Raw genomic sequence first — 25043 nt, 5'->3', positions numbered from 1 at the left:
TATTGCCAAAGGCTTTTTTATTTGCAGTGAAAATGTTAATACTCACCATTCTGTGGTTTGTATTGAAACACCGGTCTCATTACCCTTAGTCATTAGTTACTCTTAATATGCAAACTCTGCGTAATTTTCACTAAATATCTGTAGTGTCAAAAATTTGATATGCTGACAGCTATTTTGTGATTGGTCAGTATACGTTAACTCCGACCTTCCTAATGGTTATAAAGAGCTCCGTGTGCGCTGAGTTTTTAGCTTGTTGCGTTAGTGGGGCCTGTTTCCTAAGCGTCCTCCAGATAAGTGAGACAGAGCCATCAAGTATTAAGATCACGTTTAAAAATTCTCTAATTCATACTATCGTTTCTATCAGAATAAGGAATTGATGTTTTTTATACATTACTGACAAAATAAGAAACACTATGATCATCATTCTGTGATTACAAAAAAAACCATTGCCATTGAGTCGATTCCGACGGAGAGCGACTCTAAAGGACAGAGTAGAACTGCCCCATAGGGTTTCCAAGGAGCGCCTGGTGGATTCAAACTGCCGACCTTTTGGTTAGCAGCTGTAGTTCTTAACCACTATGCCACCAGGGTTTCCATCCTGTGATTACTTTATATAATTATATTGGTACTGTAATTTTCCAAGAACTTATATATATGCAAATGTAAATACACAGATTTTAAAAGCAGATAGGTTTATTAAACCCCAAAAGTTGTTTATGCTGTTTTTATTGTTAAGTATACTATATTTTTGACTGTTTAAATTTTAAGTCAAGCTCTATGTTGAATTTAAATATTTTGACTGAGTACTAGTTGAAAGGATCTCAAATCTAACAGATTATTTTTAAGCAGATAAATCATAAATCCTTTAGTTAACTCTGAATCCAGTTTTGCTGTTTTGTTGTTCTTACCTTTCCTCTATTTTGATTCGTGTAAGATCAGTTTTATAACATTCAATGTTTTAAACAAAGAATGGGGACATGATTTGTATCAGAAGGCCAGTATCAAATATAGTTGTTTCTTTTACTTGCCAGAGTGACTGGCAAATGTTGTCAGCTCTGCTTGATTTTAAGTTGGAATGAATACAAAAGTTAATTTGTAGAATTAAATGAGATGGTACACAAGAGTTCTTAGTGCTATGTCTAGAACATAGTAAGAGCTCAGATGTTAAATGCCATGATATTGGCATAATTACTGACATTGTTATTGATAAAAATTGTACATCATTGATTTGCATTATGGTTTGTTATTCTAATAGTGCTGTTGATTTCTTGGGGCTGAGGGGAGAAAAGGCTGATTTGTGTATCACATACATGCATAGAGCTGTGGGTATAGGAAATCAGATGGTAGAGTGAAATTTGGTAAATAAATATGTACGTATGTATATGTGTTAAATAATATGTATTTAGTAAAACTCAGTTTATTATTTATTTTTACAGCTCTATACTCTGTTATATTGTTCTGTGTGTTCTTCTGGATCCCTTTTGTCTACTTCTATTATGAAGAAAAGGATGATGATGATACTGGTAAATGTACTGTAAGTATCTTTATTTTAAAGGTCTTAATTTAAAATAATGGAAAAAATAGATTGTTTCCTTTTTTTCAAGAAATGATGTGATTCCATCTTAAATTATTTTAGAGCGGCGTTATCTAATAGAAATATAGTGTGAGCTACATATGAAATTTTAAGTTTTCTAGTAGCCACATTAAAATAATAAGTAGTAAATAAGTTGAAATTATTTTAATAATGTATTTTGTTTATTGCAGTAGATTCCAAATGTTATTTTAAATATATTCAGTATAAAAATTATTAATGAGATGTTAAAGTTTTTTTTCATACTGTCACATGATAAAAAAAAAATTTTTTTTTTTTTGATAGCAAGTATATTTTATATTTTTCTGTCAAGGTCTTACTAAACGGTGTACTTCTTTTCCCCTTGACATCTAGCAAATTAAAACAGCACTCAAGTACACTTTGGGATTTGCTCTGATTTGTGCACTTCTTCTTTTAGTTGGGTAAGTCTTGACTTTTTTCCTTGAAAATGGAAATAGCATTTTTTTTTTTTTTAATAATTGGGGGAAAAGGCTTATTTAGAAAAGTCTAAGAAAGAAAAAAACAAACTGTAAAAAAAAAACCCCAAAACTCCCTAAATACCACCACTGAGCAATAGCCACAATTAACATTTTTGTTCATGTTCTATCTAGACTTTTTTTGTGCTCAAATGCATTCAGAGCGCCCCTTGCCCCATTATGTACACTTTCATGTTTTAGTTTTACACAAATGTGATTATATTATACCTAATTCTTGGAAGTTTACTTATTAAATTACTGTGGGCATCTCTTCAAGATAGTAAGTGTAGATCCATCAATTTTGTCTGTCTTACATTCCCTTATTAGGATATAGTTTATTTAATTAGTATTCTAGTGATACCTATTTGGGCATTTTTGATGTTCCTGGTTTTTTTTTTTTATTATTAACAACACTTTGATGAAAATCCTTGTCCATGTGTCTTTTCAGAATTGACCCATCAGTCTAAATCTTTGAAGTAATCTTTGCCTGTTAGTCTTCCTTAATTCTTCTTCCTTAAGTTTTTATACTAATATCAATAAAGGTTTGCACATTTGTTTATAGATTGAAAACTTGGAAGACGTTTGTCCTCATTAAAATAGGTTTTGGTTCTGCTTCCGTTTTTTTGTTATGAAATATATTAAGTGCTAATATGTTTTTTAAATCTTTCATTTAAAATTTGCTCAGAAATTGCAACAAATACAAAATCTCATTTACTGAATGAAATTTGTGGTGGGAAGAGAATTGGTCAATAACATTTTGCATTTCTAGGAGCTTTTAGAATGCGTATGTTCTATAGCCAAGGCACATTCCTAATTACCTTTGGCTGCCGTGTTATGGCATAAAAAGTATACTAGTTGAAAGGACATTTTGGGAGGTTTTGCTATTTATTTTAGCTACTGAGTATCCTTTTTTAAAGTTTTTTTTTTTTTGGTCTTTTAAAAGAAAACCAAATCTCCTTATGTTAATTTGTTTTGTTAAGGTGAAGGTTCCGTTCCTATAAATCAAATTATCTAGAACAGGGATCAACAAACTTTTACTACAAGGGCAGATACAAGGGCCCTATGGGCTCTGTAGCAACTGCTCACCTCTCCCTTTTAGCTCTAAAATAGTCATAGGCAGTACAGAAACAAAAAGGCCTGCCTTTGTTCCAATAAAATTTTATTTATAGACATGGGCAGCACATAATTTGCTAACTTCGGTCTAGAACATGACTGACAGCTGTCAGTAAAACCACAAGTCTTTGTAGCAGCCAGTCTGTCCATCACAGACAAAAGAGGTTCTGAGGTTTATTCTAAAATATGCTGGTCTTTCCATGGAAAATTATCTTCAGCCCTCGTTTAAAGAGTTTGATAAAGTTTGACTGGTTCTCTAGATGATAGTTAATTAGATGAAGTAAGTTAAAAGGGTAGCACACTGTTCCTGATGAATATAATAATAGCAAGAGGTGACAGTTTGACTGCCCAAGTTGAACAATATAACATTCACTTACTTTCCAAATATTTACTTTGTACCTGTTCTGTTTCAGACACTGTACAAGGTGCTGATGAAATAGTGAACAGAAGGGTCTACAGCTTTTACACATAAAGCACACATGGCAGTGAGGAGAGAGAAAATGAAATAATAGGTTGTGTTGGGTTTGGGGTATGAAATTTTAGGAAGGCACTACTGCGAAGGTAGCATGTGATAAGAGACTTGAAGTAAGTGAGGGAGCCATAAATGCACGTGGGGAAAAGAGCATTCTAGGAAGAGAAAATAGTAAGTGAAAAACCCTGAGGCAGGAAAATGCCTGGCACATTCAAGACAGGGAGACCAGACTGGCTGTAGTGGAGTAAAATAAGTCAAGAGTAGCTGGAGATGTGGTCAGAGGTAAGTAGAGCTGCCAAATTATGTAGGATATTATAGGCCATTGTAAGGACTTTGGTTTTTATTTTGAGAGAGATGGGGAGCCATTGGAGGGTTTTACACATAGTTGAGTGACATGATCTGACATTTTAAAAGGATCTCTTGATGGTGTTTTGAGAATTGACTTTAAGAGAGGACAAGGGTAGATACATGAGATGTATTAGGAAGCTATTGCAATAACTTAGGCAAAACCAAACTGGCAATAGTGATTTGATTCTGCCTATCCTTTGAAAAAAAAAAAAATTATCTTTTGAAGGCAGAGCGAGCAAGATTTTCTGACAGGCCCCATGTGTGGGGTATTGAAGAAAGAAATTGAGGTTGGAAGGGTGGAATTGTCACTACCTGAGATAGGAAGATCTGAAGTAGGAACAGGTTTGGTGATGGACTATCAGAAGCTCAATTTTGGGTAATGGTAAGCTCTGTAGGCTTCTTTGGCAATAAAGAAGAAATGCTACGTAAGCCACTGGATCAGGCATTAGGAAACCGAAATTTTAGTCTGTACTCTTATAATATCTGTATCTAACCCTCAAGGACTAAATGAGTTTTCTCCTTTGTACAATGTCAGAGTTAAGCCAAATGGTTTCTAAATACGTGCCACCTTTCACCTTTGTTAGTACCAGGATTCTTTTGTATTATACACTGATTATCAAGCTGAGATTCATGTGTAAGCTATTGAATCAAACTGCTGCATTGTGTTTTTAGTTAGAGTACCTTGGCTCTGTTTATCTGTGACCTTGGAATAAGCTACACAAACTCTTTTTAACTACTACGTAAGTATAAAATCCCCCACGTGTCTGTCAGTTTGTCATACTGTGGGAGCTTGTGTGTCACTGTGATGCTGGAAGCTATGCCACCGGTATTCAGATACCAGCAGGGCCACCCATGGAGGACAGGTTTCAGCTGAGCTTCCAGACTAAGACAGACTAGGAAGAAGGACCCGGCAGTCTACTTCTGAAAAGCATTAGTCAGTGAAAACCTTACGAATAGCAGCGGAACATTGTCTGATATGGTGCTGGAAGATGAGCCCCCCAGGTTGGAAGGCACTCTAAAGATGACTGGGGAAGAGCTGCCTCCTCAAAGTAGAGTTGACCTTAATGACGTGGATGGAGTAAAGCTTTCTGGACCTTCATTTGCTGATGTGGCACGACTCAAAATGAGAAGAAACAGCTGCAAACATAGACTAATAATCGGAACCTGGAATGTACGAAGTATGAATCTAGGAAAATTAGAAATTGTCAGAAATGAAATGGAATGCATAAACATTGATAATCGTAGGCGTTAGTGAACTGAAATGGACTGGTATTGGCCATTTTGAATCGGACAATCATATAGTCTACTATGCTGGGAATGACAGCTTGAAGAAGAATGGTGTCGCATTTATTGTCAAAAACAAAGTTTCAAGATCTATCCTGAAGTACAATGCTAATTGTAATAGGATGATATCCATATACCTACAAAGAAGACCAGTTAATACGACTATTATTCAAATTTATGCACCAACTACTAGGGCCAAAGATGAAGAAATAGAAGATTTTTATCAGCAGCTGCAATCTGAAGTTGATCGAACATGCAATAAAGATGCATTGATAATTACTGGCGATTGGAATGCAAAAGTTGGAAACAAAGAAGAAGGATAAGTAGTTGGAAAATATGGCCTTTGTGATAGAAACAATGCCGAAGATCGGATGATAGAATTTTGTAAGACCAACGACTTCTTCATTGCAAATACCTTTTTTCACCAACATAAATGGCAACTATACACATGGACCTTGCCAGATGGAACACACAGAAATCAAATTGACTACATCTGTGGAAAGAGACGATGGAAAAGCTCAACATCATCAGTCAGAACAAGGCCAGGGGCCGACTGTGGAAGAGGCCATCAATTGCTAATCTGCAAGTTCAAGGTGAAACTGAAGAAAATGAGAGCAAGTCCACGAGAACCAAAATATGACCTTGAGTATACCCCACCTGAATTTAGAGACCATCTGAAGAACAGATGCGATGCATTGAACAGTAGTGACCGAAGACCAGACAAGTTGTGGAATGACATCAAGGACATCATACATGAAGAAAACAAGAGGTCCTTGAAAAGACAGGAAAGAAAGAAAAGACCAAGATGGATGTCAGAAGAGACTCTGAAACTTGCTCTCGAACATCGAGCAGCTAAAGCAAAAGGAAGAATTGATGAAGTAAAAGAAGTGAAGATTTCAAAGGGCGTCTCAAGAAGACAAAGTAAAGTATTCTAATGACATGTGCAAAGAGCTGGAGATGGAAAACCAAAGGGGAAGAACACGCTCGGCGGTTCTCAATCTGAAAGAACTGAAGAAAAAATTCAAGCCTCGAGTTGCAATAGTGAAGGATTCTATGGGGAAAATATTAAACGATGCAGGAAGCATCAAAAGAAGATGGAAGGAATACACAGAGTCATTACACCAAAAATAATTAGTCGATGTTCAACCATTTCAAGAGGTGGCATATGATCAGGAACCGATGGTACTGAAGGAAGAATCCAAGCTGCTCTGAAGGCATTGGTGAAAACAAGGCTCCAGGAATTGATGGAATATCAATGGAGATGTTTCAACAAACAGATGCAGCGCTGGAGGTGCTCACTTGTCTATGCCAAGAAATACGGAAGACAGCTTCCTGGCCAACTGACTGGAAGAGATCCATATTTATGCCTATTCCCAAGAAAGGTGATCCAACTGAATGTGGAAATTATAGAACAATATCATTGATATCACACACAAGCAAAATATTGCCGAAAATCATTCAAAAATGGCTACAGCAGTATATCGACAGGGAACTGCCAGAAATTCAGGCCAGTTTCAGAAGAGGACGTGGAATCAGGGATATCACTGCTGATGTCATATGGATCCTGGCTGAAAGCAGAGAGTACTAGAAGGATGTTTACCTGTGTTTTATTGACTGTGCAAAGGCATTCGACTGTGTGGATCATAACAAACTTTGGATAACATTGCGAAGAATGGGAATTCCAGAACACTTAACTGTGCTCATGAGGAACCTTTACATAGACTAAGGGGCGGTTGTTCGGACAGAACAAGGGGATACTGATTGGTTTAAAGTCAGGAAGGGTATGGATCAGGGTTGTATTCTTTCACCATACCTCTTCAATCTGTATGCTGAGCAAATAAAATGAGAAGCTGGACTATATGAAGAAGAACGGGGCATCAGAATTGGAGGAAGACTCATTAACAAGAGAAAAGATTGAAGTTATCAAGGATTTCATTTTACTTGGATCCACAATCCACAGCCATGGAAACAGCAGTCAAGAAATCAAAGTCGCATTGCATTGGGTACATCTGTTGCAAAAGCCCTCATTAAAGTGTCGAAGAGCAAAGATGTCACCTTGAAGACTAAGATGCACCTGACCGAAGCCATGGTGTTTTCCATTGCTATTCATGCATGTGAAAACTGGACAATGCATAAGGAAGACCGGAGAAGAGTTGATACCTTTGAATTGTGGTGTTGGTGAAGAATATTGAATATACCACGGACTGTCAAAAGAATGAACAAATCTGTCTTAGAAGAAGTACAACCAGAATGCTCCTTAGAAGCAAGGGTCGCAAGACTACGTCTTGCATACTTTGGACATGTTGTCAGGAGGGATCAGTCCGTGGAGAAGGACATTATGCTTGGCACAGAGTACAGGGTTAGTGGAAAAGAGGAAGACGCTCAATGAGGTGGATTGACAGAGTGGCTGCAACAGTGAGCTCGAGTATAACAAGGATTGTGAGGATGGCTCAGGACTGGGCAGTGTTTCATTCTGTTGTGCATAGGGTCACTGTGAGTCGGAACAAGAACAACAACAACAAGTATAAAATTAGATGTTTAAGTAGAACTTAGAATGGTAAAGCACTAGTAAAATATAAATGACTGAAGAGGGTCATGGAGTAAGAAATTTCGATTTTTACCCTTTAGTTTCTTGCCATACATTTTAGCTGAAAGGTTGAGCTATCACTATCCACTTGTTTAGTAATGTATTTGCTGACCTAGCCTAGAAATAGGAGTACATTCAAATTTTAAGCATGGGGTATGGCCTTAGATGGTGTAGTCTGAGAAGACAGACATAAAAACATTTTGTTCTGTTGCTAGATCATAGTATTTAGATAGATCAATATAGGAAAATGGAAAATGTCAAAATAGCAGAAGACATGTAGCCTTGGTGCCTACAGCTTTGAAATTTTGTTACTATAAGAAACTTTAAGATTTTCTGTTTCAATCCTATTGTTTTAGAAGATGGATCAAATGAGGCCTGTAAAAATATATTACTGGTTGTTGTTGTTAGGTGCCGTCGAGTTGGTCCCGACTCATTGCGACCTCACGCAGAGCAGAACGAAATGCTGCCCGGTCCTAAGCCATCCTCACAATCGTTGTTGTGTTGAGCTCATTATTGCAGCCACCTTGTCAATCCACCTCGTTGAGGGTCTTCCTCTTTTCCACTGACCCTGTACTTTGCCAAGCATGATGTCCTTTCCTAGAGACTGATCCTTCCTGATAACATGTCCAGAGAATATAAAACGCAGTCTCACCACCCTTACTTCTAAGAAGCATTCTGGTTGTACTGCTTCCAAGACAGATTTATTCATTCTTCTGGGAGTCCATGGTAAGTTCAATATTCTTCACCAGCACCACAATTCAAAGGCATCAATTCTTCTTCAGTCTTCCTTATTCATTGTCCAGCTTTCACAGGCATCTGATACGATTGAAAATACCATGGCTTGGGTCAGGCGCACCTTAGTCTTCAAGGTGACATCTTTGCTCTTCAACACTTTAAAGAGGTCCTTTACAGCAGATTTGCCCAATGCAATGCGTCTTTTGCTTTCTTGACTGCACCTTCCATGGCTGTTGATTGTGGATCCAAGTAAAATGTAATCCTTGACAACTTTAGTCTTTTCTCCATTTATCATGATGTTGCTCATTGGTCCAGTTGTGATGATTTTTGTTTTCTTTATGTTGAGGTGCAATCCATACTGAAGGCTGTGGTCTTAGATCTTCATTAGTAAGTGCTTCAAGTCCTCTTTACTTTCAGCAAGAAATATTGTGTCATCTGCATAACGCGGGTTGTTAATGAGTCTTCCTCTAAGGCTCATTCTCCGTTCTTGTTCATTTAGTCCAGATTCTCGTATTATTTACTCAGCATACAGATTGAATGGATATGGTGAAAGAATACAACCCTGACTCACACCTTTCCTGACTTTAAACCAATCAGTATCCCCTTGTTCTGTCCGAACAACCGCCTCTTGATCTATGTAAAGTTCCTCATGAGCACAATTAAGTGTTCTGGAATTCCCATTCTTTGCAATGTTACCCATAATTTATTCTGAAGCACACAGTCGAATGCCTTTGCATAGTCAATAAAACACAGGTAAACATCCTTCTGGTATTCCCTGCTTTCAGCCAGGATCCATATGACATCAGCAGTGATATCCCTGATTCCACGTCCTCTTCTGAAACTGGCCTGAATTTCTGGCAGTTCCCTGTCGATATACTGCTGTAGCCGTTTTTCAATGATCTGAAGCAGAATTTTGCTTGCGTGTGATATTAATGGTATTGTTCTGTAATTTGCACATTCAGTTGGATCAGCTTTCTTGGGAATAGGCATAAATATGGATCTCTTCCAGTCAGTTGGCCAGGAAGCTGTCTTCCATATTTCTTGGCATAGACAAGTGAGCACCTCCAGCGCTGCATCTGTTTGTTGAAACATCTCCATTGATATTCCATCAATTCCTGGAGCCTTGTTTTTCACCAATGCCTTCAGAGCAGCTTGGACTTCTTCCATCAGTACCATCGGTTCCTGATCATATGCTACCTCTTGAAATGTTTGAACATCGACTAATTATTTTTGATATAATGACTCTGTGTATTCTTTCCATCTTCTTTTTATGCTTCGTGCGCCATTTAATATTTTCCCCATAGAATCCTTCACTATTGCAACTCGAGGCTTGAATTTTTTCTTCAGTTCTTTCAGATTGAGAAACGCCGAGCCGTGTTCTTTCCTTTTGGTTTTCCATCTCCAGCTCTTTGCACATGTCATTATAATACTTTACTTTGTCTTCTCGTGACGCCCATCGAAATCTTCTGTTCAGTTCTTTTACTTCATCCATTCTTTTTGCTTTAGCTGCTTGACGTTCGAGGGCAAGTTTCAGAGTCTCCTCTGACATCCATCTTGGCCTTTTCTTTCTTTCCTGCCTTCAAGGACCTCTTGCTTTCTTCATGTATGATGTCCTTGATGTCGTTCCATAACTTGTCTGGTCTTCAGTCACCAGTGTTCAATGCATCAAATCTGTTCTTCAGATGGTTTCTAAATTCAGGTGGGATATATTCAAGGTCATATTTTGGCTCTCGTGGACTTGCTCTGATTTTCTTCAGTTTCAGCTTGAACTTGCATAGGAGCAATTGATGGTCTGTTCCACAGTCGGCTCCTGGCCTTGTTCTGACTGATGATATTGAGCTCTTCCATCGTCTCTTTCCACAGATGTAGTCAATTTGACTTTTTTGTGTTCCATCTGGCAAGGTCCATGTGTATAGTCGCCGTTTATGTTGGTGAAAGAAGGTATTTGCAATGAAGAAGTCGGTGGTCTTGCAAAATTCTGTCATTCAATCTCCAGCATTGTTTCTGTCACCAAGGCCATATTTTCCAGCTACTGATCCTCCCTCTTTATTTCTAGCTTTTGCATTAAAATCACCAGTAATTATCAATGGATATTGATTGCATGTTGGATCGATTTCAGACTGCAGCTGCTGGTAAAAATCTTCTATTTCTCCCTCTTTGGCCCCAGTGGTTGGTGTATAAATTTGAATAATAGTTGTATTAACTGTTCTTCTTTGTAGGCGTATGGATATTATCCTATCACTGACAGCATTGTACTTCAGGATAGATCTCGAAATGTTCTTTTTGATGATGAATGCAATGCCATTCCTTTTCAAGTTATCATTCCCAGTACAGTAGACTATATGATTGTCCAATTCAAAATGGCCAATACCAGTCCATTTCAGTTAAGTAATGCCTAGGATAACGATGTTTATGCATTCCATTTCGTTTTTGACAATTTCCAATTTTCCTAGATTCATACTTTGTACATTCCAGGTTCCGATTATTAATGGATGTTTGCAGCTGTTTCTTCTCATTTTGAATCATGCCACATCAGCAAAGGAAGGTCCAGAAAGCTTTATTCCATCCACATAATTAAGGTCAACTCTACTTTGAGGAGGCAGCTGTTACCCAGTCATCTTTAGAGTGCCTTCCAACCTGGAAGGCTCATCTTCCAGCACCATATCAGACAATGTTCCACTGCTATTCATAAGGTTTTCACTGGCTAATGCTTTTCAAAAGTAGACTGCTGGGTCCTTCTTCGTAGTCTTTCTTAATCTGGAAGCTCAGCTGAAACCTGTCCTCCATGGGTGACCCTGCTGGTATCTGAATACCGGCGACATAGCTTCCATCATCACAGCAACATGCAAGCCCCCGAAGTACAACAAACTGACAGTTATGTGGTCTTACATTCTAGTAGGCTACATGTCCAAATTTAGGGCTTCAGGTCCACGGGAAGGCTTTCTCTCTCTGCTTTGGAGGAAGATCCTTGTCATCAGTCTTCCCCTGGACTAGGAGCTTCCCCACTCAGGAATCCCGATCCAAAGGATATGCTTTGATCGTGGTACTGCTTTCTTGGTGGTGTAAGGTCTAATAATGCTAAATTTGGGTTTGCACTGCTTTGTAGCTGTGCTTTATTAAAATTGTTCCCTTAGCTTGTGCCAGATATAGAGGCACAAACTGAAGGAGGGCTCAGAGGAAATGTGGGAATGAGTCTTTGAACTTTTAATTTGCTTGACTATATCCAGATCTATCCTTGTAAGTCACCCTGTGGGATGATTTCATCAGAGGACTATACTATACTGCTTATTTCTTTGAATTTCGTAGTGGCACTTACTGGCTAAATCAGCATTTGTTTCTTGATTGGCTTTTAGGCATTAGCAATCCTGTAAATTCTGGGGAAGTTAGAGATTCACTTTATGGAAGGGATGTATACTATGCAGTATTATAGATATGTTTGTAAATTACCTCAGTTGATGCTAATAACAATCCTTTATAGTATACGTAGTTATACCATGGGACTAAGAAAGACTAAGAATCTTGGCCAGCACCACATAGTAAGAACTGGAACTGGGATTTCAGCTTCAAAACCCAGATATAGTCTTTCCATTGCTAATGCTGCCTTGATAGGAGAGTTAGTAGTGGAGTAGCATGCCAGAAGAGCTGAATGAAGCTGCTTCTGTCTTGCTCATCCTGAGCAATTGTTGTTAACTTGATCTGATTTTTTTAAACCTCGGTTTAGTTCATGTTATTTTACTAACTTTAGCATAATTTTAACTGTGTTCAACGAACTTAAAATTATTTTAAAATTTGAGCAATATTATTTTAGAGTTCTGAACTGTAGTATATGTGAATTCTAGATCTGTTAAACTTTTTGATTTTGTGAACATTTCTGGACGGTTCTGACTTGTCATTGTATTAGCAAGTATCTTCATAGCTAATTATCCGATCACAGCTATGCATAGTGCTGCATTAAATCTTAACAGAAACATCTGAATATCAAGTCAGTACATTTATGACAAAAGAAAGCTAAATTTTCCTAATACTAGTATTTATTTGGAGCCCTGGCAGTGCAGCAGTCAAGTTCTGTGGCTGCTAACCAAAAAGTTTGGCAGTCGAATTCACAAGCCACTCCTTGGAAACTCTATGGGGCTTTTCTACTCTGTCCTGTAAGGGTGCTATGAGTCGCAGTCAACTAGACAGCAATGGGTAATAGTAAAAATAGTAATGAGTAAATATTTATTTGCATATTTGGAATTTGGAAATCTCTGTGCTGCTTGACATAAGTAACTTGTGTGACTATGTATTTATCTATTCTCTAGATTTTCATTAAACACCTATTTCGTGTCAGGCGCTGTATTAGGCACTGAGGACACACTGAAGAGAGGAGATAGGTGTGGTTCCTGACCTTGTGGCACTTATTGAAAAAAAAAAGCAAATCGTAATTATATTACATGCTATAAAAGAAAAAAATGAATTGCTAAGTAGAAAATACCATGGCAATTAGTGAGGGTGAAGGTTGTACCGAGACCTGAGGAATGGAAAGGAGTCAGCTATGTAAAAAGCAGGTGGATGGAACATAATATGAGAAGGCTCTATGGTGAGAGAGAGCTTAGAATGCACAAGAAACTGAAAGAAGAGCAGCATACCTAGAGCTTTTTCCCTAATAGGGATGGAATATGGGTTGAGGTTAAAACATGAGGGCCTTAGAAACCACAGTAGGGAGTTTGGATTTTATTCTAAGTATGGTGGGAAGGCTTTGAAGTGTTTTAAGCGGGGGAAAAATGACCTGATATGATTTTGGTCTTGAAATAAAAGATTTTTCTCTTTGCCTTGTAGAAAATGAATAATAAATAAAGGGGGAACGTAGAGTGGCCCATTTTAGGTAAGAGATGATAGTGATCTGAATGAGGGTGGGGGGTGGCAAAGTCAGCTATAATAGAAACAGAAATGGATAGATTTGGCTTATGTCTTAGAATGAGGTTGGACACAATTTACTGATAAATTGCAGTGAGGCAGATCAGAGAGGGAAAAATTAATGTCCCTTTGTTTCTGACTTGAACTACTGTGTGGATAGCACCATTTTTCTGAGGTTAGACAGATGGCAAAAAATCTAAAATTTAGTTTGGACATATTAGGCTTGAGGTGTCTAAGTCATGCAAGAAGGGTCAAGGCATCTAGATATGTAAGACTGAAGTTTAGAGACTGAGCAAAGAAATAGACGTGGAATTCATCAGTGTATATGTAGTAAAGTAATAGAAACGAGTAATAAGATGATCAAAAGTCCGAGTAAAGAGAAATAAAAAAAGGCCCAAGGTCAAGCTTTTGAGGATTGTCCAAATTTAGAGGGATAAGGTTGAAAGAGTGGGATATAAGAAAGGAAATTGAAAAGGAAAGCTAATGGGACAGGGAGGAAAATAGGAGATTTTCGTAGTTAGGGAACCCAAAGGAGACCAAGTGTTTCAAGTAAGAAGTCGTTAGCTGAGTCAAATGCTTCTGAAAAAGGAGAACAAGATAAGAATTAAGAAGTATCTTTTGAATTTGCAAATGCAAAGCTCATTGGTAATTTTAAGCATTTTCAACGTTATGGAAGCAGAAGCTGGATCAAAATGGGTTGAAGGGTGAATAGGAAGGGTGGAAATAGGAATGACTGGTGGTCGACAAACTATGCCCTATGGACCAAATATAGCCTGCTGCCTGATTTTGTAAATATTAGCCATGCTTTTTTTTTTTTTAATACGTTGCCTGCAGCTGCTTTCATGCTACAGTGGCAGTTGAATCTATATAACAGAGGCCGTATGATATGTGGAGCACTGTTGGCACAGTGGTTAAAAGCTCAGCTGCTAACCAAAAGGCCAGCACTTTGAATCCACCAGCTGATCCTTGAAAAACCTATGGGAAGTTCTATTCTGTCTTCTTTGGTTGCTGAGTTGGAACTGCCTCGATAGCAATGGGTTTTTTTTTTACCCCAAAACCCACTGCCATCCAGTTGATTCCGACTCGTAGCGATCTATCAGATAGAAGAGAACTGCCCCATATGGTTTCCAAGGCTGTAATCTTCAACAGCGGTCTGCTGGTGGCTTTGAACTACCGACCTTTTGGTACGCAGCCAAGCACTTAACCTCTGTGCCACCAAGGCTCCATATATATGTGTTGCTGTTATTGTTCTTAGGTGCCATCAGGTCAGTTCTGGCTCATAGCGACCCTATGTACAGGAGAACGAAACTGCCCGGTCCTGTGCCATCCTCACAATTTCATTGCTATGGTAGAATCCATTGTTGCCACCACTGTGTCAGTCCATCTTGTTGATGGTCATCATTTTTTTCATTGACGCTGTCCTTTACCAAGCATGATGTCCTTCTCCAAGAAATGGTTTCTCCTGATAACATGTCCAAAGTATGTGAGGTGAAGTCTTGCCATCCTCACTTCTAAGGAGCATTCTGGCTGTACTTCTTCCAAGATGGATTTGTTCATTCTGCTGGCAGTGCATGGTATATTCAATATTCTTCACCAGTACCATAATTCAAAGGCATCAGTTCTTCTTTGGTTTTCCTTATTCATTGTCCAGCTTTCACATGCATATGAGGCAGTTGAAAACACCATGGCTTGGGTCAGGTACACCTTAGTCCTTGAAGTGATAGCTTTGCTTTTTAACACTTTAAAGAGATTTTTTGGAGCGTATTTGCCCAATGCAGTACATCATTTGATTTCTTGACTACTGCTTCCGTGGGCGTTGTTTGTGGATCCTAGTAAAATGAAATTCTTTACAACTTCAGTATTTTCTCCGGTTTATCACGATGTTGCTTATTGGTCCAGTTGTGAAGATTTTTATTTTTTTTATGTTGAGGTGTAATCCATACTTTAGGCTGTAGTCTTTGACCTTCATCAGTAAGTGCTTCAAGTCCTCTTCACTTTCGGCAAGCAAGATTGTATCATCAGCATATCACAAGTAGTTAATGAGTCTTCTTTCAATCCTGATGCCGCCTTGTTCTTCTTCCTGTAGTCCAGCTTCTCGAATTATTTGCTCTGCATACAGATGGAATAAGTATGGTGAAAGGATACAGTCCTGATGCACATCTTTTCCTGACTTGAAACCACGTACCATCCCTTTGTTCTGTCCCAACAGCTGCCTCTTGGTCTATGTACAGGTTCCACGTGAGCACAATTAAATGTGGACTTCCTCTTCTTCGTAATGTTATCCATAATTTGTTACGATCCACACAGTCAAATTCCTGGAGCCTTGATTTTCACCAATGCCTTCAGTGCTGCTTGGACCTCTTCCTTCAGTACCATAGGTTCTTGAGGATGTCCTACCTCCTGAAATAGTTGAATGTCAACCAGTTATTTTTGGTGCAGTGACTCTGTGTATTCCTTCCGTCTTCTGTTGATGCTTCCCGTGTTGTTTAATGTTTTCCCTGTAGAATCCTTCAGTATTGCAACGAGAGGCTTGAATTTTTTCTTCAGCTCTTTCAGCTTGAGAAATGCTGAGTGTGTGCTTCCTTTTTGGTTTTCTATCTCCAGGTCTTTGCAGGTTTCATTATAATACTTTTCTTTGTCTTTTCTAGCTGCCCTTTGAAATCTTCTTTTCAGCTCTTTTACTTCATCTTGTCTTCCTTCGCTTTAGCTACTCTACGTTCATGAGCAAATTTCAGAGTCTCTTCTGACATCTATTTTGACCTTTTCTTTCTTTCCTGTCTTTTTAATGACCTCTTGGTTTCTTCATGTGTGAAGTTCTTGATGTCATTGCACAACTCGTCTGGTCTTCAGTCATTAGTGTTCAGGGCGTCAAATCTATTCTTGAGATGGTCTCTAAATTCAGGTAGAGTATACTGAAGTTTGTACTTTGGCTTTTGTGAGCTCATCCTCCAGTACTATATCAGACAGTGTTCCACCACTATTCAAAAGGTTTTCACTGGGCAGTTCTTTCAGAAGTAGAATACCAGGTTCTTCCTTCTCTGTCTTAGTCTGGAAGGTCTGCTGAAACCTGTCTGCCAAAGGCGACCCTGCTGGCATTTGAAACACCAGTGGCAAAGCTTCCAGTATCACAGCAATATGGAAGCCACCACAATACGACAAACTGACAGATACGTGGTGGATATATATATGTGTGTGTCTGTGTGTATACGTATATGTTTTAATGTCGTTTGTAGCACTGTGAAGGATGCTTTTAAAGGGGGTTTTAGGGATTAGGGTAGAGAAGTGCTATATAAATTGTAGATAGGAAGACCAGTTAGGCCAACCTTGTAACAATAGACATGAGAGATTAGGATCTGAACTAGAATAGTTAAAAAGAGAATAGAACAGGAGAAACAGATAAGAAAGCTATCTCGGAAGACAAATATGACTTGGTGATTGGGCGTAGGAGGTGAAAATTATGTTTTCAGTTCTGCTGAAATCATCATTTCACTTTCATATCTACTGAAATTCGTTAGCCTTTCCCTTGTGTTCTTCCTTAGGAGGCAGTCTGTATTAAGCTAATTCAGTGAGTCATATTGGGTGCAAAATATTTTTAATAAGCATTTTTAGTTTTACTGTTTTCAAGGGCATGAAGTAAAATGATAATTTTACTTGTCTCCAGTTCTTATCTTGTTTTAGTACTGTGTGTCTTTGGAAGCTAAGGTTTGCTCTGCATTCTTTTTTGTGGGTGGGGGTTGGGGGGCTGAAGGTTAAGAAAATATCTGTGCACTTCTATCACATATTTCCCATTGTATTCTAACTTTTGGATATTTTAATAGGATCACTATTTGGTAAGTACCTGATTATCTTATTAACTACTGCCTCCCCTTATCAAAACTGATGTATCTGTATTGCCGCTCCACCTGACTCCAGTTGCCTGTGCATCTGTTAGGAGGTATTCCTTTCTCCATGTAGATCTTTGTCTGTAGGGCTAGTATTCAGCCAGTTCGTATTAGCTTGGCCCTTCTGGTTGTTAAATAGTTGAAATGTTTCCATACCTGTCAGCTACTGTTTTGCCTTCCTGAGTTATTTTATGTACCTCAGCCCCATTTAAAGGGTAATGGTTTGCCTGATTTAGCATGAAACCTTGGCGGCATAGTGGTTAAGTGCTACGGCTGCTAACTGAAGGGTTGGCAGTTGGAATCCGCCAGGCGCTCCTTGGAAACTCTATGGGGCAGTTCTACTTTGTCCTGTAGGGTCGCTAGGAGTCCGAATAGACTCAATGGCACCGGGTTTTGGTTTGAGTTGGCCTGATTTAGCAGGGGTCCTCCAGAACTAAGGCCAGCATTTGTGCTGATTGATTAGTGCCTTTGTCTTATTTGCTCGTTACATGTTTTGAGTGTTATTGCTCAGGATATGTTGGCACATTTAGTTAAAACTATTTTGAGTTCTGTTCGTGGATGTTGCTCTCAGTTTATGTGCAGATAATTTAGGTCTGTTTCTTAGTTTCTTAGATTATAGAATCCTGGTGCCAAGGTAAAAAAAAAAAAAAATTTTTTTTTTACCTTGGCACCAGTTAATTCCCCATGGTTCCTACATAATAGTATGTGTTTAAATATTAACTCTCTGATGAATCTCTTCAAAATAAGTATTTTCCTGAAGTCATGCTGACAGTAGTTGGAACCATTTAACCTTTTTTTTCGCCTCCTGATCATATGAAGTTTCCTCCGATGTTATTCTTTGTGAAATCTTTGAACTACTAAGTAATCCTGCTCGAGAGTTTGAACATTAGAGAGTCATCAAGAGCAAGATTTAATTCATTTTCTTCTATCACTGGACAGAACTTTTGATTACCTAAAACCGTTATCTTGATACTGAGTATTCTGTTTGAATGCTCTTTATAGACATTTGCAATACATATTTCTATTTTAATAGATATTAATAGATTTTAATAGATATTTTGTGCAATGTAGAAGTTTTCACTTTCCCACACTCACAGAGTTGGTTATTCCTGAGTAATAAGTTCAAAACATGCTTTCTGAGATGATGAGTTGGAATTGACTCAATGGCAATGGGTTTTTTTGTTGTTGTTGTTAGGGAGGGATATCTAGGGGGAAAAAAAAATCCATGAAAATAAAGGGTTTTTATAGCTAGTTTTTTTCTTATTTAGCTTATATTTCTGTTCAAATGCCAAATAAGCTAAAATGCAAGGGTTATTTTTTGACTTTTTAATTCTACCTCACGGATCTTATTTAATTGTTTGATATCATAGCTGGGACAACACACAGTTAACTTATAATGTTTATTTTTCTATGCTTGTATGTAATCATTTTTCTTTCTAAAAGTGCTAAGAAATAAGTCTCCAAGATTAGGAAGAGTGTGGTAAGCTAAAGTCAATGCAGAGAGTTAGAAATTTAAATAACCTCCTGACACATTTTGTCCATTCATTTTTTAATAAGAATATCAGTAGTACCAAGGAGTAAAAGTTAATTTTAGAATAATTACCTTACTTTACGTGAGTATATTAGCAGGCACTAGGCCCAGAGCAGATACCTTAATGTACTGTTAAACTCGTTCAGTGTTTTCCACTTTACAAAAGAGGATAGATCTTCCGGCTTTATTTACTGTAAAATTAGGTTGGAAGGGACATGGTATTAGAGTTACTTCTTGTATGCCCGTTTGATTTTCAACATATATTGTTGTTATTAAGTGCTGTTGAATTGGTTCTTACTCATAGTGATCTGATGTACAAGAGAATGAAACACTGTCTGATGCTGTGCCACTCTCACAATCGTTGCTGTGTTTGAGCCCATTGTTGCGGCCACTATGTCAATCCATCTCATCAAAGGTCTTCCTCTTTTTCGATGACCTTCTACTTTACCAAGCATGATATCCTTCTCCAGGGACTGAATCCTTGCGATAACATGTCCAAAGTACATGAGATGAAAATGTCACCGTCTTTACTTCTAAGGAACACTCTGGCTGTACTTCATCCAAGTCAGATTTGTTCATTCTTCTGATAGTCCATGGTATATTCAGTATTCTTTACCGGCACCATAATTCAAGGCACTAATTCTTCTTCAGTCTTCCTTATGCATCGTCTAGCTTACTCATGCATATGAGGTGATTGAAAATACCATGGCTTGGTTCAGGCACCCCTAGTCCTTAAAGTGACATCTTTGCTTTTCAACAGGTCTCTTTTAAAGAGGCCTTTTGCAGTAGATTTGCCCAATGCAATACATGGTTTGATTTCTTGGCAGCTGCTTCCATAGGCATTGCCTTAGTTATCTAGTACTGGTAGAACAGAAATAATACAAGTGGATGGCTTTAGCAAAGAAAAATTTATTCTCGCATAGCCTAGGAGGCTAGAAGTCCAGATTCAGCATGCCAGTTCCAGGAGAGGGCTTTTTCTCTCTGTTGGCTCTGGGGAAAGGCCATTGTCATCAATCTCCCCCGGGTCTAGGAGCTTCACAGCACAGAGACCTTGATCCAAAGGATGCACACTCCTCGCTCTTCTTGCTTGGTGGTAATGAGGTCCCCCTCCCTGTCTCTCTGCTTGCTACGCTTTTCTATCTCAAGAGATTGACTGAAGATACAACCTAATATTGTAGATTGAGTTCTGCCTAATTAACATAAGTGCCTCTCATCCTGCCTCATTGACATGATAGAGGTAGAATTTACAACACATAGGAAAGTTGCCTCATATGACAAAATGATGAATATTCCCACAATACTAGAAATCATGGCCTAACCAAGCTGACACACATTTTGGGGAGACACAATTTAATCCATAGCAGGTGTTGATTATGGATCCAAGTGAAATGAAATCTTTGATAACGTCAGTCTTTTTTTTTGTTTATCATGATGTTGCTTATTGGTCCAGTTGTGAGGATTTTTGTTTTCTTATATGTTGAGGTGTAATCCATACTGAAGGCTGTGGTCTTTGATCTTCATCAGTAAGTGCTTCAAGTCCTCTTCACTTTCAGCAAGAAAGGTTGTATCATCTGCATAACACAGGTTGTTAATGAGTCTTCTAGCAATTTTGATGCCCCTTTCTTCTTCATATAGTCCAGTTTCTTGGATCATTTGCTTAGTATACAGGCTGAACAAGTATGGTCAAAGGATACAACCCTGGTACACATCTTTCCTAATTTTAAACCACTCATTATTCCTTGTTCTGTTCAAATGACTGCCTCTTGGTCTATTTACAGGTTCCACATGAGTACAATTAAGCATTCTGGAATTCCCATTCTTTGCAGTGTTATCCATACGTAATCTAAGGGATATCCAGCTCTTTACCCTACTCTCTTGATTGTTCTCTTGTCTACTGATTTGGGTAACATAATGAAGTGTCCCCTCACCTCATTTTTTCCCAGTCTAATCTCCTAGAGAAAGTCTTAGGAAGCTAGTTGTCTTTCTGTTATTTCTAGGGTCTCCCATTAGTTGTGGATTGAAAATCAGATAGAAACTACTTTTATTATGTCTATTGGGTAGATTCTTAAAAGACAGAAAAATACTAAGAAGAAAGTAAAAATTACTGCTATTCCTACAGAGAGATATGTATTGTTTATTCTGGTATATTGCCTTTCTGTCCTTTTCTATCCATGTAGATATGTTGAAATTTTGCCTATGATAAAATTCTGTTTCCCTGATTGAACACAGAGTGTCTTGACCTTTTTTGTGCCATGGACCTTTTTGACAATCTTAGGCCTATGGCTTCTTCTCAAAATATTTTAAGTGCAAAAACTAAATTACGTAAGATTAGAGGATTAGTTACAAATATGGTAGATATTTATCCAACTATATCAATAATGATTTTAAATGTGAACAGTCTAAATATATCAATTAAAAGACAAAGACTACTACAGTAGATTAAAAAATAAGACCCAACTACGTGTTGTCTGTGAGAAACCCACTTTAAATATAAAGACACAGATTAAAAGTAAAAGGGTGGAGAAAGATATACCATGCTAACACTGATCAATAGAAAGCTATAGTATCTACGTTAATTTTAGACAAGGAAAATTATCAGGGATGAAGAGGAGCATGATAGAATGGTAAAGGGATGAATTCTCCATGAAGACATAATCATCCTGAATGTGTATGTGCCTACTAGCAGAGTGCCAAGATATATGAAACCAAAACTAACAGAGCTGCAAGGACAAATACACAAATCCACTATTACAGAAGGAGACTTCAACATCCTCTAACAGTAATTGACAGATCCAGCGGGCAGAAAATCAGTAAGGATATAGTTGAAATGAATATCACCATCAATCAACTGGATCTGATTGATGTTTATAGAACACTTCACTCAGCAATAGCAGAATATATATTCTCCTCAAGCTTGCATGATACATTGCCCAAGATAGACCACAGCCTGGACCATAAAATGCACCTTAACAGATTTAAAAGAAAAGAAATCATACAAAGTGTGCTCTAAGACCACAGTTAAATTAAACAAGAAGTCAGTGACCGAAAAATAACTAGAAGATCCCAAAATATTTGGAAATAAAAGAATGTACTTTTAAATAACACATGGGTCAAGGAAAAAGCCTCAAGAGAGATTAAAAAATATTTTGGTGATACCAGAACCAAGACAGTGGAGTAAGGAGTATCATGCTCCTGTCATTCTGCAGAAAAATAAAAAAGCAAGCAGAATATGACAGTACTAGCCTTGTCAAGGGGTGGGGTAGGGGGCGGCCACTGGTGGCTCAGTAGTAGAATTTTCACCTTTCATGCTGGAGACCTGGTTGCATTCTTGGCCCGTGTACCTCAAGCGCAGCTACCACCTGTCTGTTGGTGGAGGCTTACGTGTTGTTATGATGCTGAACAGGTTTCAGTGGAGCTTCTAGACTAAGACTAGGAAGAAAGGCCTGGTGATCTGAAAAATCAGCCACTGAAATGCTATGGGTCACAATGGTCTGATCTCATTGTATATGTGGCAGCTGGAGTAAAGGGCCAACGTGATTGCAGCCAACAACAACAGCCTTGTCAGAATTTTGGTGAACAGTTGGGGGATCACAGTAGTCAGGCAACGGCTCATCAGAAAAGAAGGAAGGCTCTAAGAATTTTTTGATACTGGCTTGACTGCCATCTCTACACCTGCTTGGCAGGCATCAAGTTTGAAGCAGCAACCATGTTTCCAGCCTGGGATCTTGGTCTCTGGTTCTAGAGTGAACGGAACACCCCTTATTAACAAAGTATGGTGTTTGTCTATTCAAATCAGTTAAGTGACTATCTAAAGAACTAAAGCAAAGTGCTTATCTGTGTTTCATCCATCTTGGAAGTTGCTCAGAGTGGAGGAGCAGCAAGCATAGCCTGAGGCAATATAAGGTGAACTGAGAGAATCCTGCGGTCACCTCTGACAACAGAATGCAAATGATACACCAAAGTCAAAACTCTGGGGGAGAATTTCTTTGGGAAGTTGGGGCATTTAAAAGCACCAAAGTGTGTATAATTTGGAGAGCCACACACATGCTCTGCGTAACATACATGCCCAGAAAGACCTGAGGTAATCCCTAAGCTTTCTTTTCAGGAGGATGTGTTGGCTCAACGTAAATCTGGTTAGGGATTGCCCCAGTATAGAGCCATACTGCAAAGACTGCAAGCTCCTTCCCTCCCAGTGCTTTTTCTTCTGTTTATTTCTGCAAAAAATAGTTGGAAAAGTTACTAAGCTAATGGACTACCATAGCCTTCAGCAATAGAAAAAATGGGAAAATAGAAAGAAAGGAAAACACATAAACAAAAAAAATTTAGCAAACCCTGAGAAAGTGGGAAAAACTTGAGTACTAGAATTACCACATTATACTATTCAAATGTCCCATTTTCAGCAAAAAATAAAAAAATCACAAGACATACAGAGAAACAAGGAAGGATGATCCATTCAAAGGAACAAAAATAAACCAACAGAAACGATCTTTGAGGACCATCAGACGTTGGATCTGCTAGATTCAGATTTTAAAACTTCTAAATATGCTCAGAGAACTAAAGACAAGCACAAAGAGCTAAAGGAAATCAAGAAAATGATTTATGACCAAAATAAGAATATTAACAAAGAAATAGAAATTATAAAATTAAAGCAAACAAACTCCGTAACCGGAAAAACACAATAACTGAAATTAAAATTCACTGGAGGAGTTTAACAGTAGATTTGAGCTGGCAGAAGAAAGAACAAAAGATCTTTAAGATAGGTCCATTAAGATGATCCAGTGTAAGGATCAGAAAGAAAAAAGATAAAGAAAAATGAATGGACAATATAAAACATGTGGGAACAGTGTGAAGGACAGTTTTGCTATATTTTTGGTTTGTAACTATATTTGTTATGCTTTACATGATATGAAAGACAGAAGTATAAATAATAGTTATAAATATATGATACTGGGCACATAATGTATAAAGATATAATCTGTGACATTAGCAGTATGAAGTGAGAAGGGGGAGCAGTATAGGAACAGAGTTTTTGTATGTTATTGAAGTTAAGTTGATAACATTTTGTAATAAATTTAGGATGGCAAATGTAAACCCCAAGGTAAACACACAAAAAAATTCTAAAAAAATATATACACATGAAAAGAAATGAGAAGGGAATCAGAATGATTCACCACAGAAATCAACCAAACATACCAAAAAATGGCAGTATCCAAGGAAATAAGGCATAGGTATAAGATACCAAGAAAACACAGCAAAATGGCAGAAGTAAATCCTTCTTTATTAGTAATTACTTTAAGTGTGAATGGATTGAACTCTCCAATCAAAAGGCATAGATTAGCAGAATGAGTGAAAAAACATGATTCAACTCTGTTGTCTACACGAGACCCATTTTAAATTAAAAGACACAAATAGATTGAAACTGAAAGGATGAAAAAAAAAATTTTCCTGAAAATAGAAACCAAAAGAGAGCTAGCATGGCTATATTAATCTCAGACAATTTAAATAGCCTTTAAGCCAAAAACTGTTAATAAAAGACAAAGAAGGACATTATATAATGATAAAAAAATCAATGTATCAAGAAGCAATAGCAATGATCAGTTTATATGCACCTTACAGCATAGCCCCAAAATATGTGAACCAAGCTCTGGCAAAGACTTCAACATACTGCTTTAAATAATGGATAGAATCTAGACAGAAGATCAACAAAAAATAGAGGACCTGAACAACACTATAAACCAACTAGACCTGTCAGACGTTTATGAAAGACTTCACCCAATTACAGCAGGATATACGTTTTTCTCTAGTGCACATGGATCATTCTTCAGAATAGACCATATGCTGGTTCACAAAACATGCCTCAGTAAATTTAAAATTATAAAAATATGAAGTATCTTTTCTGACCATACTAGAATAAAACTAGAAAGCAACAGTAGAAAGAAAAGTTCACAAAAATGTGAAAACTATAAACAATACACTATTTAACAACCAATAGGTCTAAGAAGAAATCACAGATATACTTAGAGATGAATGAGAACAAGAAGCACAATATAAGAATACCTATGGGAGGGATGCAGTGAAGGCAGTATTGAGAGGGAATGTTATAGCTGTAAATGCTTACATTAAAAAGAA

General features: G+C 37.8%; 1 protein-coding gene across 1 annotated transcript in view; it reads left to right on the top strand.

Moving 5' to 3' along the window:
• Positions 1 to 25043, top strand: part of LMBRD1 (LMBR1 domain containing 1) — a 184860-nt gene that overhangs the window by 40196 nt on the left and 119621 nt on the right. Inside the window, exons 4-5 of the mRNA XM_049895099.1 lie at positions 1437 to 1534; positions 1946 to 2013. Coding sequence (XP_049751056.1) covers positions 1437 to 1534; positions 1946 to 2013 — 166 coding nt within the window. The remainder of the gene's footprint in view (positions 1 to 1436; positions 1535 to 1945; positions 2014 to 25043) is intronic.

Source organism: Elephas maximus, chromosome 1 (assembly GCF_024166365.1).
Source record: "Elephas maximus indicus isolate mEleMax1 chromosome 1, mEleMax1 primary haplotype, whole genome shotgun sequence".
Lineage (NCBI taxonomy): Eukaryota > Metazoa > Chordata > Mammalia > Proboscidea > Elephantidae > Elephas > Elephas maximus.
Note: the sequence above shows the minus strand (reverse complement) of the source record. Positions and strands in the feature narration are given on the sequence as shown.